The sequence below is a fragment of the Hemitrygon akajei genome, chromosome 7, assembly GCF_048418815.1.
Source record: "Hemitrygon akajei chromosome 7, sHemAka1.3, whole genome shotgun sequence".
NCBI lineage: Eukaryota > Metazoa > Chordata > Chondrichthyes > Myliobatiformes > Dasyatidae > Hemitrygon > Hemitrygon akajei.
Window position 1 is genome coordinate 121,172,921 of NC_133130.1, and position 16,188 is coordinate 121,189,108.

The following is a 16,188-nucleotide window of genomic DNA, read 5'->3' on the forward strand; positions in this document are numbered from 1 at the left end:
TGTGCCTTCCTGTCAGCTTGGACCAGTCTGGACATTCTCCTCTGACATCTTGACCCACAGAACTGCCACTCACTGGATTTTTTTTTGTTTTTCACACTATTCTCTGTAATCTAGAGATTGTTGTGCATGAAAATCCTATGAGATCAGCTGCTCTGAGATATTCAAACCAGCTTGTCTGAACTTTCCATGGTCAAAGTCACTTAGGTCACATTTCTTCCCCTTTCTGATGTTTGGTCTGAACAACAACTGAATCTCTTGACCATGTCTGCATGCTTTTATGCATTGAGTTGTTGCCACATGATTGGCTGATGAGATATTGAATTAACAAGCAGGTATACTGGTGTGGCTAATAAAGTGGGCACCGAATGTGCAGACTCATTGGCTCATATTCTCAGTATTATTTAATTTTAAAAATTACACAACTTGTCTTCTTTTGCGCGTTGGCTGTTTTCTCAATCTTTGGTTATCTTTGGTTTTTCACAACTTCTGTTGTAGTAATTTATTTTCCTGTGAATTCCTGCAAGAAAATGAATCCCAAAGTAGTATATAATGGCATCTACACTCAGTGATCACTTTATTCAGCACACCTGTACACCTTGTAAATGCAAATATCTCATCAGCCAATCACGTGGCAGCAGCTTAAACGCTGACGGGAAGGTGAGAGTAACTCAAATTACCACGGGTCTCAACAGTGGTGTGTAGAAGAACATCTTTGAATGCACCACATGTCGAACCTTGAAGTGGATGGGCTACAGCAGCAGAGGACGTCACCGGATTCACCTGGTGCATCTCATTTTGTGGCTGCTAAGTGAAGGTTGTGGTGAGTGAAGTTATGCATGCCAATTCAGAACTCTGATGGCTGTAGGGTAGGGTTGAGCTGTAGGAACTAAGCCGTATAATAGAAGGTGAGGTCGGCCTTTTGTTGACCATCTGTAACTGCCCTGGGGAATATGATAGTGAGCACCCACTTTGAATCACTGTGTACTGTGTAGATCCATTCACAGTGCCAAAAAACAGGCAGTTCCAGCATCTAAGATCAAGTTAAAAGATTTATGATCAGAGTACATACATGTCACCACATATAACCCTGAGGTTCATTTTCCTGTGGACATACTTAGCAATTCTGTAGAACAGTAATTGTAAACAGGATCAATGAAAAACAAGCTGTGCAAATGCAAATGTGAGCAAATAGCAATAAATAATGAGAACATGAAATAATAAGATAAAGAGTCTTTAAAGTGAGACCATTGCTTGTGGGAATGTCAGAAATAGAATGAGTGTAGTTATCCCCTTTTGTTCAAGAGCCTGATGGTTGAGGGGTAGTAACTGTTCTTGAACCTGGTGGTGTGAGTCCTGAGGCTCCTGTACCTTTTACCTGATGGTAGCAATGAAAAAGGAGCATGGCCTGGGTGGTGGGGATCTCCAATGATGGATGCTGCTTTCCTGTGACAAAGTTTCATGTAGGTGTACTCAATGGCTAGGAGGGCTTTACCCATGATGTACTGGGCTGAATCCACTACCTTTTGTAGCATCTTCTCCTCAAAGGCTTTGTTATTTCCATACCAGCTGTAATGCAACCAGTCTGTACACTTCCCATCACACATCTGTTGAAGTTTGCCAAGGTTTTTGATGACATGCCAGATATCCACAGGCTGCTGAGGAAGTAGAGGTACTGTTGTATGTCTTTGCAATTATGTTTATATAATGGGTCCAGGACAGATCCTCTGAGACCAGCAGCGGTGCAGGTTTCACATCAGATTTCCTAATCAGTTTGGTGTGTAATATCAGGGAGTATGTCAGAGATAGAGAGTGCTGGGAGTGGAGAACATCCTGCTGGGGTTGGAGTTAGAGGCAGTTACTTAGGGACATGTAAGAGTCTCTTACGTAGGATAATCAAACAATAAAGATGATCTTTATATGTCACAGGTACATTGAAATCTGCAGTGAGTCTAGGGCAGACACAGAAGTTTTTCCCAGTGCAAGCTGCTTAGTAAACAGGTGCATAATTTTGAGGTGATTGATGGAGAGCATAGGAGGGATGTCGGCTGTTTTTATTAACACAGAGGGTGGTGGTCTCGTGGAACACATTGCTGGGGTAATGGTGAGGCAGGTACATGAGCCTTTAAGAGACGCTCATGAATGCTATGTGGGAGGGAAAGGTTAGATTGATCTTGCAGTAGGTTAAAATGTCAGCATTACAAAGTGGGCCGAAGGGACTCTACTGTGCCATAATGTTCTATGTTCACTTGGCGTCACCTATAACCATCCAGCTATCCTTTTCCCTTCCCCTCCACCTTTTTATTCTGGCATTTTCCCCCTTCCTTTCCAGTCCTAAGAAGGGCCTCAGCCTAAAATGTTGATTGTTTATTCATTTCCATGGATACTGTCTGACCTGCTGAGTTCCTCCAGCATTTTGTGTGTGTTTCTATGTGAAGATCTATCCTGTGTCTGATCAGGCCGATACCTTGGGAGTCCTTGTGTAGGATTCCCCAAAGGGTAATTTGTGGGTTGATTTGGTGTGAGGAAGGCAGGTGGAGGCTTTATAAGATGTTGGTCAAAGTGCACTTGGAATATTGTGAGCAGTTTTGGGACCCTTATCTAAGAAAGATGTGCTGGCACTGGAGAGGGTCCAGAGGAGCTTCACGAGAGTGATCCCAGGAATGAAAGGGTTAATGTATTAGCAATACTTGAATGCTCTGAGCCTATATGCGCTGGAGTTTAGAGTAATAAGTGGGGGTGGGGGGAATGTTGGAGGTAAGTTTTTGACACAAAGTGCCTTGAAAACCCTGCAGGGGTGTAGTAGAGGCAGAATCATTAGGAGCATTGGAGAAATTCTTTACACAGTACTGAATTTGTCAACGTGGAGTGGACAGCGAGTTTGTAAATCTGGGGGGGGGGGGGAGTAAGGATGTTGGGAATGGTGAGAGTGGAGCACCGTGGAAGGGGAGTGGGACAGGTGGCAGGGAAGGTTGGGGGGTGTGTGTGGTGGCACAGGTGCAGACACATACAGCCTGGAAACACCAGGCAAGGTTTATTCCCGGCAAGATTCCAAACAATTGGTTTATTGATCATTACAGAATGTCTCTCTGGTGCTTCCTGCTCCCTCCCCTCTCCCTTCCCCCTTTCCCAGCCATGATTCCCATCTCCCTGCCCCCTTCCCACTCTCAGTCCACAATAGAGACCCAGATCAGAATCAGGTTTATCGTCAACCACGTCATGAAATTTGTTCTTTTTGTGACAGCATTGCAGTGCAATACATAAAATTACTACAGTACTGTGCAAAAGCCTTAGGGCACCCTAGCTACATATACTGTATGTGCCTGAGACTTTTGCACAGACTTGCACGGGTTAGGGTTGGTAAGTTGTGGGCCTGCTATGTTGGCACTGGAGACATGGCGACATTGGTGGGCTACCCCAACATACCCTCCAACTGTCTTGGTCATTGTACAGATGCATTTCTCTGTATTTTATGATGTACCTGTGACAAGTAAGGCTACTTTTGTTTTGAAGGAAGTTCAAATCTTTCAAATCTACAAGACTTGCAAAAGGTTTCACAGACTCTGACTTAGGGTCATGGAGCAATATGGCTGAAATACATGCCCTTCGGCCCCACCACTCTATGTCAGCCTTGCTTCTGAAATACTTCTGTATAGAGTATCAGTCATAGAACACTACAGTGCAGAAGCAGGCCATTCTGCCCATCTGCTCCATGCTGGTCCCATTGCCGTGCAGCTGGACCATAGCCCTCCATACCCTCCCATCCCTGAATCTGTCTAGATTTCTCTTTAGGAATGTAGGAGCCAATTCAAATAGAGTGGAGTCCCTCAAACAGCAATGTTTTTGTTTGTTTTATTTACATATTTATTGGGATACAGTGTGGAAAAACCCCTTCTGGCCCACCGGGCTGCAACCTTCCCCCCCAATTTAATCCTACTCTAATCACAGGACAATTTCACAATGACCAATTAACCTACTAACTGGTACATCTTTGGACTGTGGGTGGAAACTAAAGCACCCAGAGAAAAACGCGCACAAGGGAGGGAGTGTACCAGCTTTCTTGCAGAGGACCCTGGTATTGTACTCCGAACTCCAAAGACCTGAGCTGCAATAGCATCAAGCTGGCCACTACCATAGCTCCCGAATGACGTGAGCCAAGGGTTAATAAAAGAACATCCTAGATAGTGAACCACCCAGGGGACGAACAGCCCCGGGCAGAAAGGAGCAACTCATGGGGCTAGCCCAGTGGGATAAGCAGCATTTATTTGGCAGAACGGAACAGCCCACAGGGCTAACAACCCAGGGCAGATTCCCTGGGCAGACTGCCTGGCAATGTTTAGGGGGTAAATATTGAAAAAGATCATGCGCAGTCCACGGCGACCTTGGAGGAGTTTCGAGACCGTTGGGCTCTGCGGGGTGTAAATGTCATCGTGGATAGGGATGGCAACATTTTGGTGTAATGTCTATTGTCTATTTGTAGTGAAGTAATTGTGTTTGCCACTGTTTTGTATATATTTATAGCACCGATATTTGTAATAAAGGATTTTGTAATAAAAAAAGGTCAGTAAGAAACAAACCCAGCAGCATAAGCAGCATCTGTGGGGCAGAAAGAAATTATTGACATTTCAGGTCAGCACCCTTCAATAGGACTTAATTTTGAACTATTGGCTGAGTGATGGATTCTGGTGTAAGAACATTCCCCATTGTGCAAATTCCTGCAGCATGTTTATTTAATATCACTTTAATTATGGGATGTCAGGTTTGCATGCTATTTCAAAACATGACCCCACCAACACCACAGGCTCATTCAGTAACAACAAGCGCTTAATTTTCATAAATAATGCCTCTGCCATTAAAGCAAGGAAACAAATTTTTCCATGACGGTGTAATGGAAATGTATGGATGGTTGGGCAACTTTACCAATACGGATGTGTAGCTGGTGGAGTTCTCTCTCATTAAGGTCTTTTGGGACTATAAGCAAGTGTGGAATTCGGCAGAAACAAGGTGATGCAGGTAAACCACAAAATGTTAGCAGGCAGGATCAGCAAACCATTGAGAAAGTAAACAGTATGGCTACCTATATTGCAAAGGGATTGGTGTTTAAGAATAGGGAGGTTTAGTTGCAATTGTTCAGGTTGATTTTATAGATGCTGTCTGACCTGCTGTGTTCCATCAGCATTTTGTGTGTGTGGTGATTATCATGGTGTGTTCGTAGTGGTGTACCTTAGGCCAAGGCAGTAGGTGGCACTTGAAGGGAGTTCTGGTCATGATTCTCCCTTACCCATCTAAATGATTGGGGAATCATTTATTCCCCAATCTGCCAACAATTGGGGCGCCACAGTAATGTAGCGGTTAATGCGGGAAAAATCTCTCACAGATCGGGGCTTCAAGAGTTTGGAGTTCAACTCTGGCATCTTCTGTAAGAAAGTTAGTACGGCCTTGTGCGTGTGGCCTTCCTCCAAGTGCTCTGGTTTCCTCCCACTGTCCAAAGCCGTGCCAGTTGGTAAGTGAATTGGTCATTGTAATTTTCCCATGATTAGGCTAGGGTTAAATCAGTGGGTTTGTTTGGTGCCACAGGTCTGTCAGGTGTAAATGTTCCTTCCTGGTTACTTCTGATTCTGTTCTGTGAGGTTTTTTATTTGATTGGGAAAGTCAGAACGTTCCACATTGAAAGTGAGCTTGGAACCAATCCAGTACACAGCCTTTTCAGTTTTCCTTGCCCACAGATAGACAATGGGCTTTGAGTCTCGACTGAGCGCAGGGCTGATGATGTTTGGTAGTCTTGATTTTAGTTAATTCATTTTCTTAGGATGAGTGTGTCATTGGCAAGGCCAGCTTTCACTGCCCATCCCAGCTATCCTTGAGGAGACAGTGGTGAATCACCACTGCCCGTTGGTGAAGGCCATCCCAATGTGCTGTTGGAGCGTGAGCTCCGGATTTGGACTGAGACAAGATGAAGGAGTGGTAATGGGTTTCCAAGTCTGGTGCTGTGTGTCTTGTAGAGGAACTTGTCGCAGTGATAGGTATTGTGATCAGTAGAGGACTAGGAAGTTAAATCTTTGAAGGGTTGGTGAAATGAGGGTTTCGCCAATCAACTTTGCCCACTTCATACTGAGGAAATTTGTTCAGTTTAGACTTCATGTCCTATGAGGATATAGAGGGGGCATAATTTTAAATGGCTGGCAGGGTGGAGATGTGTTTCTCCCAAAGGAAGTGTAAAGCACTCCTTCCCTCCCCTAGCCTGCAGGTCATCCTTGGCAAGGTGTAGCACACCTCACCCCAATCAGGGTCACATGAAGCCATAGGAGCAGATGGTGGATGGTCGTATGAGCAGTCCTGGTTATGCGACCACTGATGCCAGGCAGTCAATCTCTGTAGAGTATTGATAATGGCTGGGATCACCTGTCTTGTAAAGATACTGCCCAGAAGAAGGCAATGGCAAACCACTTCTGTAGAAAAATTTGCTAAGGACAATCATGGTCATGGAAAGGCCGTGATCGCCCACGTCGTACAAAACAGCACATGATAATGGTAACTTTAAGGTGATTGGTGGAAAGTATCGAGGGGATGTCAGAGATAAGTTTTTTACACATGGGGTATGGAATGTGCTGTCAAGGTTGGTGGGAGAGGCAGATACATTGAAGACATTTAAAAGAATTTTAGATAGGCACATAGATGAAGGAAAAGTGGAGGTCTAAGTGGGAGGGAAGGGTTAGATAGACCCTGGAGTAGGTTGAGAGCTCGGCACAATACACAAAGGGCCTGTACTGTGCTGTTATGTTTGGAGGAAAGTGTATGGAAAGGATGTCAGAGGTAAGTTTTTTACACCCTTCCAGGGGTGGTGGTAGAGGCAGATACATTAGGAATATTTAAGAAACTCTTAGATAGGCAAATGGAAGATAGAAAAATAAAGGGCAATGTAGGAGGCAAGGGTTAGATAAATCTTGGAGTGGGTTATAAGTAGTGTGTTGTACGGTTCTATGTTCTCAACACACCACAGTAGTGTAGCTTTGGCATCATGGTAGCATGGCGGTTACTGCGACACTATTACAGCTCGGGGCATTCTGGAGTTCAGAGTTCACATCTGGCTGTTCTGTATGGAACGTGTGGGATTTTCCCCAGATGCTCTGGTTCTCTACTGCAGTCCGAAGATGTATTGGGTAGCTTAAACAGTCATGTAAATTGTCCCATGACTAGGTTAGGGTCAAATCAGGGTTTGTTGGGGATGCTGGGGCGACGTGTCTCGAAGGGCCAAAAGGGTCAACTCTGCACTGTATCGCTAAATTAAAATGAAAATAAAAATAAAAGATTTATGAGGATGTTGCCAGGACTTGATGGCCTGAGTTATGGGGGAATGTTGGTTAGGCTAGGTCTAAAGAACCTGAGGTGTTGGTTAGACTAGGTCCAGAGTTATTGGGAGATGGTGGATCACACTAGGTATAGGGGGCTGAGTTATTGGGAGAAGATTGAGAGGAGTTTCGATAGATGTATACAAAATTATGATTGGTATAGATAGGGTAAATGCAAGCAACTTTTTGTACTGAGGTTGGTTGGGACTACAACCAGAGATCATGGGTTAAGTGTAAAAGGTGAAAAGTTTAAGGGAGTGTGAGTGGAAACTTCTTCACTCAGAGGTTATGATTGTGTGGAATGAGCTGCCAGTGTATGTGAGCTTGATTTCAAAGCTTAAGAGGAGTTTGGATAGGTACAAGGATGGTAGGGGTATAGAGAGCTATGGTCTCAGTGTAGATCAATGGGAACATACAGTTTAAATGGGTTCAGCACGGACTAGATAGGCCGAAGGCCCTGTTTCTTCTGATGACTCTTGATAACTATGTTTAAATTTTGAGAGACTCAGAAAGGTGGATGGTAACAGTCTTCTTCAGGGTAGAAGAGTCCAAAACTTAGGGGACATAAGTTTAGGGTAAGAAAGGGAAAGTTTTAAAAGGAACACGAGAGGCAAATTTTTGACCTAGAGAAGGTGTGAACGAATGGAATGAGTTCACTAGATAAGTGGTTGGGTACAATAACGTCATGTAATTAGCACCCAGAGAGGTGAGACAGAGGGATATGGACCAACATGGGAAATTGGGACCAGATGCATGGGCCGAAAGTTCTACATTTGTACTCTGTGACTCTCAACATGTCTAACGTTTTCTCCGGCCTCTCTTCTCTTCCAGGTGGTTAGAGTTTGAAGAATCAGAGGTGAAGATGGAACTCCCAAATCACGCCAAGCAACTACTGCTGCAGCTAAACCAACAGAGAAGCAAAGGGTTCTTCTGCGATGTCATCATCGTGGTGGAGAATGCCCTGTTCCGTGCCCACAAAAACATCCTAGCAGCAAGCAGCATGTACTTCAAGTCCCTCGTGCTTCACGACAACTTAATCAACCTAGACACTGACATGGTCAATGCCAGCATCTTCCGGCAGATCCTGGACTTCATCTACACTGGTAAGCTCCTCCTAGCGGACCAAGCCAGCGAGCAGAACTTTAACGCTCTCCTTACCGCAGCCAGCTACCTCCAGCTTCACGACCTTGCCGCACTCTGCAGGAAGAAGATCAAACGCAATGGGAAGACATTACACGGGAAACTGGCTGGCACCAACCCAGTAAAACTTGGCAGAGGGCACCGGTTTCCCTCCACGCCGGTCATCCAGACCCGCTTCGCTGGGTCGCCAGAAGGTCTCAAGCGGCAACCAGGTGTGGAGCTGCACCGGGTGGAGGTGAGCAGTGAGGATATATACATGGCCAGCTCAAACAAAGCAAGTGCCCACCCCCTTGGCCAAAATGGCGGCAAAAGTAGCAATAGCAATGGCGCCAACAGCAGTAGCAACAACTGCGGGGAGCAGGAGCAGATGCTGGGCCTCGACTTGTCCAAGAAAAGCCCCTCGATCCCCGCACATATGTCTCAGGAAGACATGCACCTCGGGGAGTGCAGCCAGGGATCTCCAACCTCTGCCACCAACAGTGCCTCCTTCGAAGACAACACCACAAACCCTCACCAGGCGGAGAACAGTGAACAGGCGGACAGGAGTGAGCTGGCCGATGGGCAGGGCTTGGCCGACACGGGGCAGCCCAAGGGCTTCCGCCTGCCAGGCCACAACGCCGCCTGGATCAAGCAGGAGACTGGGTTCAAACGGCAGGAGGGCTCCAACTGCCGGGAGGACGGCTCCTCAGTGGTGAATGGCGTGATAATGGGTCCTCTGGTCAAGTCACTGGAGCGGGAGCCTGGCCGCCATCACCACCACCATCACCACCACTTCGACCATGCCGTGCACCTCAAGGAGGAGGAGGAGGTGGAAGAGGAAGTGGAAGAGGAGGAGAATGGCAAGGAGTGCAGTGAAGAGAGTGCCCAGAGCGAGGAGGAGGGTGGCCAGCCTAGTGCCCATACCTACCGCCCTGGGCCGGATGGCTTCGAGCCAGCTGTCTATGGTGACAACCTCTATGTCTGTATCCCCTGTGGCAAGGGCTTCCCCAGCTCAGAGCAGCTCAATGCGCACGTGGAGAGCCACACCGAGGAGGACCTGTATATCAAGGACGAGGCGGACAGCCTGGCCACCCAGAGCCTAACTTACGCTGGCGACTCCAGGCCGTACAAGTGCTCAGTCTGTGAGAAGAGCTACCGCGACCCCTCCACCCTGCGCCAGCACGAGAAAACCCACTGGCTGTCCCGGCCCTTCCCCTGCAACATCTGCGGCAAGATGTTCACCCAGCGCGGTACCATGACCCGCCACATGCGTAGCCACCTAGGCCTGAAGCCCTTCGCCTGCGAGGAGTGTGGCATGCGGTTCACCAGGCAGTACCGGCTGACAGAACACATGCGGGTACACTCGGGCGAGAAGCCCTATGAATGTCAAGTCTGCGGCGGTAAATTCACGCAACAGCGCAACTTGATAAGCCACATGCGAATGCATACCTCACCAACATAAAGCCAAAGACTCCAGAACTTTTTTTCTCTCCCATTTTTCTTAAGTTTAAAATATCTTTTGTTCAGGGGAATGTGTGTGTGTGTGTGTGTGCATGTGGAGATTGAGAGGGGGAAGAAATGTTGCTTTCCCCCACTGTCAACAGTGGATGGACTGCCTCTTTAATGGGGATTCAGTGTAAGGATGGGAGGGGGAAAGGGGATAATTAGTTTCCAGTAGTCACTTAGAGAGAAAGAAGAAAAAAAACCGCAAATCCTCAAGAGCTTGGAGGTACTCGTTTTGTTAAGAGTGACAAAAAATGTAAGGACCTTGGCAATTTTTCCTGTGAATGTTTAAAGTGGAAAGATCGAGGGTAATAATGTGGGTTAGTTTGGTGTGAGCTAAATTTGCTGCAATCTTCTTAATATACATTTCCTTTATATTATTTCCTGTGTTTAGCAAAGGTGAAGTGACTTATCAGCTTGCTACCTCTTCACGACAATAATTTATAAGAGAGAGAGAAATCATTAAAAGGGTTGGTCAAAGAGTAATGGGTGGTGGGGTGGGAGAATAGTATCTTTTTTTTTAAAGGAAGAGTGAATTTATGGTTCACCATTTTCTATCCCAGCCTGGTGGTTTTCTATCCAGATATAGGCTGACCTTTTTCTTTCCAAGCTGGGCCAGATAAGACCTTGTTTTATCTGTTTTGACCAAATGATCTAGAAGTGTGTTGTGTGTTGATTCTTGAGCCATATCCCATGAAGAGCAATGGCTGCATCTGAATAGTGGTCGTTCTCATGGTTGGTTCCGTGGGTGGGAGGGGGGGACTTCTATTTTCAATAGCTTTTTACTGGTGAGCTGCTCAACCCAAGAGATAACGATAAAGAAGAAGAACTAGCATGACGTGGAAAGGGTTAAACTGGTGTTTACATAGGTCTACTATCCAGTGAAGACCTACACTTGTTATTAGCATGGTACAGGAGTTCAAAGTGGAGAATAGTGACCTTTTATCTTTTATCTAATAGCTGTACATTCCTGATGGAACCAAAAGACTGCAATGAGTCAGGGGCACGCAATGGTGAATATTGATGGCTTTGATTGGAACTGTTTCCCAAAGTAACTTGCTGGAAAAAAAGTTTACAAAATATCTGTCAGAACGCACCTAAAGCGCCCTAACACAAAGATACGGAAAGCTTTTTTTTAAATGAAATATATATAGGGCTGGTTTAGGGATTATTTTGTGTTTCTTTGGTGTTTATTTGTTAATGGGCTCTCACTTTTAACAATTCAGTAAGTCAAACATTGTACAAGTCCCGATGGAAAAAAAGGCCTTCTGTGACCTGCAAAAGCTGAGTATAGGTACTGAGAAGAAGGCAACTTGTATGGATAAGATCCCTTATGTAAGATCATGTTTATGGGAGGGTTGTGGTGGAAAATCATACTAGATCATGAGGTCAGGGACTGATTTATTTTTCCAAAAGGGACACTAGGGCAGGTTTAGCGACAGCCATTCCTTTTTTTTTCCTAAAGTACTTTTTTGTTTTTGTTTTAAATATATATATTTAATATATATATTATATATATATATGTTGGGATGGAACGGAGATCTAAACTAGTGATTACAGATTAAGCAGATGAGAAGAGTGCAGGATCGTTCTCAGCACTTAAAACAAGTACGACATTATGTCTGTGTACAGCAAAGGTATTGTACAGGAGCTTTCTTTTTGAGTAGGTATGTAGAATCACAGTCAATAGATTTTTATTCAAAGGAACATTTAAGAATAAAAATACAAGTAAGTAAAGAAAAAACTTTCCAAACTGTGACAATAAAGATTCATAATTCAGGGATTGTCCGGCACCTGCACAGTGCAGTAATCTCAACTACGTTTATATGATGTCGTAAAGTATCAGGACATTTTCTGTATTTTATTGAGAAACAGAACACTAGTTTCATATTTAAAGATTTTGATGGGGGAGGGAGGGAGTGGGAGGGGTACTTTTTTCAGATACACGCAAAGAGCCTCAGAAGAGGTTAGGCAGCTCATGCAAAAAAAAGAAAATAGGCTGTAGTTATTTGTCCTGTTTTTTTGTGTTTATCTTGTTCTGTTCCAACTTAATTTTGAGAGTTGTATAAAAGTTAAAAAAAAGCTCATACCCAAATTCACAAAAAAGATAACTATTTTTAAACCAAAGCACATTTTAATGAGTATAAAAAAGAACCTCATGTGATTCAAAAAATTATGTATTTATCTCATTGTTTACATATAAACTTTTCAACAGCTTCAGACCTCAGCAAGATGCAACTTTCTGACAAAAATGGTGCAAAATTAACACTTTTTTGACAGTGTTCTTTTTATCAATATATATGTATTTGCAGTAATGAATGTATTTATTTCTGTTTTTGAATTCTATACACACTGTTCACCTTTATTTTTCAATCCATTATGCAATATGCTGTATAGGTTGTACCTCTTTCCAGAGAAGAAGAAAAAAAATTCTCAGAAATTTACCACATAGCCATAAACCGCATAACCTGTGAAGACATTGTTTGCAAAAAGACTGGACAATAATTTTTTTCCTTTTTGGCTTTGCATTGAAGATGTAATATGTTTATTGTATTTAATACAACGTGTTTCTTTCTCATGTCACAATGCACAATCATCCTAAGTTACTGCAGGTCGAGCATTCCATATCCTGCCTCGTGGCTTCAGGTAACAGTATTTTTACCATTTATTTTTGTCTGAGTTCACAAATCATTACTTTTTCGCACAAAAAGAAGCTTGAATTCAGGTCGAGCTGCAATATCTGCAGTCAAAGAAAATGTCATGTATCATAAATGTATGCTGGATTCAGCATTCAGATAGTTACAGTCTTAATGTACAGCAGTCAAAATCTGTTATTTTACAATCTTTTCATTAAAAGCTTGACTGAAAACCACACACGTGTGCTGTTGACATTTGGTAGTTTTTAAGGTGCTGGGCATTAACCTCTGTAGTATCCAGAACATCTTCAAGGAGTAGTGGCTCAAAAAGGCAGCGTACATCATTATGGACTCCCACCACCCAGGACATGCTATCATCAGGAAGGAGGTACAGGAGTCTGAAGACACCCACTCAGTGATTCAGGAACAGCTTCTTCCCCTCAGCCATCAGATTTCTGAATAGACATTGAACCCATGAGCCATACCTCACTACATATATACACACACACATACATACTAAACTGTAATTTACATATATATTTATTTATCAAATTTCATGGCATATGCCAGTGATATTAAGCCTAATTATGATTCTGGCCTAGTTAATGAAGAACGGACAGTTGACATTTATCGTACATACCGAGGTTGCTTAGCCTCGTGTTTTTTGCTGGGTATAAGGCCTCGGACAAGATTGTGCAACTTCGCTTCTGCGCGGTTAGCAATCTCAACTACATTTATATAATCAGAATCAGGTTTAATATCACCAGCATATGTCATGAAATTTGTTAATTTTGTGGCAGTAGCACATGATAATAGGAAAAAAGCTGTGAATTACAGTAAGTGTATATACCATAAATTCTGGTGTATAAGCCAAGAATTTGGCCCTAAATTTTGGTCCTAAAATTAGGGGGTCGGCTTATACACAGAGTGCCAACTTTGGAAAAGCGAATACACGGAAGACAGGTAGTATTTATTTATCCTGACGAAGGGTCTCGGCCCGAAATGTCAACAGTGCTTCTCCCTATAGATGCTGCTTAGCCTGCTGTGTTCTACCAGCATTTTGTGTGTTGTAGGTAGTATTTATTGGCTGTTTTTGAGTCAAATACAAAAGAAAATACAAATGCTTATGAAATCTACACAAAAGAAAAGATCTACAAAACACACATCTTGTGGCTGGAGCATGGACGTCAAACCACTGGGGATGACTGCAATATCTGTATTTTCAGCTTTCGATGCTGTTTTTGTCTCACCTGACTAGTGTGCTTTGAACATGTCCCAGACAAGTAGCGACTTTTCTTTCCTAAAACCTTCGGGATGTCGATGCCACACCACTTTAACCTGCTTCATCCAATCAGCTGCGTTCTTGAATGTAAACAACACCCCGTGGGAATTTTTCTTTCTTTGGGAATGTTTTCCTCTTAAAAATCACCATTTGGGGGTAGTTTGGTCGTATCAGTCGTACACATTAACACAACAGTAAGATGTTGCTTATCGGCTACAGTTGGTTTGACAAGGACTGTTTTCTCCCCCTTCTGATTAACAGTGCGGTTGCCAACAAAATCAAAGAACATTGGTGTGTCGTCCATGTCACCAATCAGTGAGAGCAGGTAAGAATGTGCCTTTCGATGCTTGATTACAAACAATTGGAAGGCCGTAATCTTATTCTCAAGGTCGCTCGGCAACTTCTGAGCAATCTTTGTTTTTTGTCTCAACACAAGATCACATCTAATCATAAATCAGGTGCACCAACTTCGCGTAGCTTTGAAATTTTGCTGACCTCAAGGCATTTTTCGTCCCATTTCAACGCTTGAACTCAAATCATTTCTCTGGTAACAATGTATCCAGACGATCACTGATGATTCACCCACTCTAAAACTGTTTCTTCCAGTTCTGGCCATTGACATGTTTTCCCGCGGTTTGCACATTTCGTCTTTGGCATTTCCCTCGGCATGTCCTCTGACTTTCTCCACTCTCTCACTTGTTTCTCATTTACACTAAACTTCTTAGTAGCTGCAGAATTATTCATTCCTTTAGCAAAATCAACAACCTTCAGCTTGAAGCCAGCATCCTATCACATTCGTTTTAATCTTTTGTACATGGTGGTCGCAAACTCAATACTGAGTACACGTACTGACCCTGCCACCCCATGTTATGTTTTAACGAGATTACAATGGGTGCTAAATGGTTTCACAGGGGTTACATTTCAGAGGATTCTTTACAATTGGGAACCTAATCCAAAACTTCCCTCCCTGATTTATTTATTAAGAATTGCTTGTAACGCTCTACAATGCGTAGGCCTATTTTCTTAGCAGGTACTGGTTCACAAAGAAGCCATTTCACTCCACTAGTTAATGACATTCCTGCTTCCAGTTCTCTCAGCAACCCCACAAGTTTGTCTTCTCAACCTTTTGATGCCATGGATCAGTATCATTAAGCAAAGGGTCCATGGACCCCGGAACAAAGTAATCCAACATGAAAACAGGCCCCTTGGCCCAACTTGTCCATGCTGACCAAGGCCCCTTCATCAGTTAGTCCCAACTGGCTAATCAACTCTCTTATACCATAAGATATAGGAACAGAATTAGGCCAATTTGTTGATTTGGCTCTTATTACCCCTGGAACAGGACCCCACCAAAAAACATCAAACCATTGTCTCCCGTACCATCACTGCCCTTATCAACTCCGGAGACCTTCCATCCTCAGCCAAAAAACTCATAATTCCCACACCCCGCACTGCTCGGTTTTACCTCCTCCCCAAGATCCACAAGCCTGACAGTCCCGGCAGACCCATAGTTTCGGCCTGCTCCTGCCCCACCGAACTTGTATCTGCCTACCTGGACTCCATTTTGTCACCCATAGTTCAGTCCCTCCCCGCCTACATCCAGGATACATCCCATGCCCTCCACCTCTTCAATAACTTCCAGTTCCCCGGTCCGGACTGCTTCATTTTCACCATGGATGTCCAATCCTTATCCACTTCAATTCCCCATCAAGAAGGTCTCAAAGCCCTCCGCTACTTTCTTGACAATAGACCTCACCAGTTCCCCAACACCACCACACTCCTCCGGTTGGTGGAGCTGGTACTCACACTTAATAACTTCGCTTTCGGCTCTTCCCACTTTCTTCAGACCACGGATGTAACTATGGGCACTCGCATGAGCCCCAGCTATGCCTGCCTCTTCATGGGTTATGTGGAACAGTCTATGCTCCAAATCTATACTGGTACTGCTCCCCAACTTTTCCTTCGCTACATTGACGACTACATTGGTGCTGCTTTCTGCACCCATGCTGAGCTCATCAATTTCATCGACTTTGCCTCCAACCTCCACCCAGCCCTCAAATTCACTTGGTCCATCTCGGACACTTCTCTCCCCTTTCTCGATCTCTCTGGAGACAGACACTGACATCTTTTATAAACCCACTGACTCCCATAACTACATAGATTATACCTCTTCCCACCCTGCCAAATGTAAAAACGCTATTCCCTATTCCTAGTTCCTCCGTCTCCGCCACATCTGCTCCCAGGATGAGGCTTTCCATTCCAGGACACCTCAAATGTCCTCTTTCTTTAAGAATTGTGATTT

The 16,188-nt window shown here is 44.1% G+C and overlaps 1 protein-coding gene across 8 annotated transcripts in view; it reads left to right on the forward strand.

Moving 5' to 3' along the window:
- The window catches only part of hic2 (hypermethylated in cancer 2), a 185,878-nt gene extending 175,166 nt beyond the window's left edge, over nucleotides 1-10,712 (forward strand). For all 8 annotated transcript variants that reach the window (XM_073051858.1, XM_073051857.1, XM_073051856.1 and 5 more), the window contains one exon: nucleotides 8,178-10,712. In XM_073051858.1, coding sequence (XP_072907959.1) covers nucleotides 8,209-9,927 — 1,719 coding nt within the window. In that variant the 5' untranslated portion in view covers nucleotides 8,178-8,208 and the 3' untranslated portion in view covers nucleotides 9,928-10,712. The remainder of the gene's footprint in view (nucleotides 1-8,177) is intronic.
- Nucleotides 10,713-16,188: the final 5,476 nt, after the last annotated feature.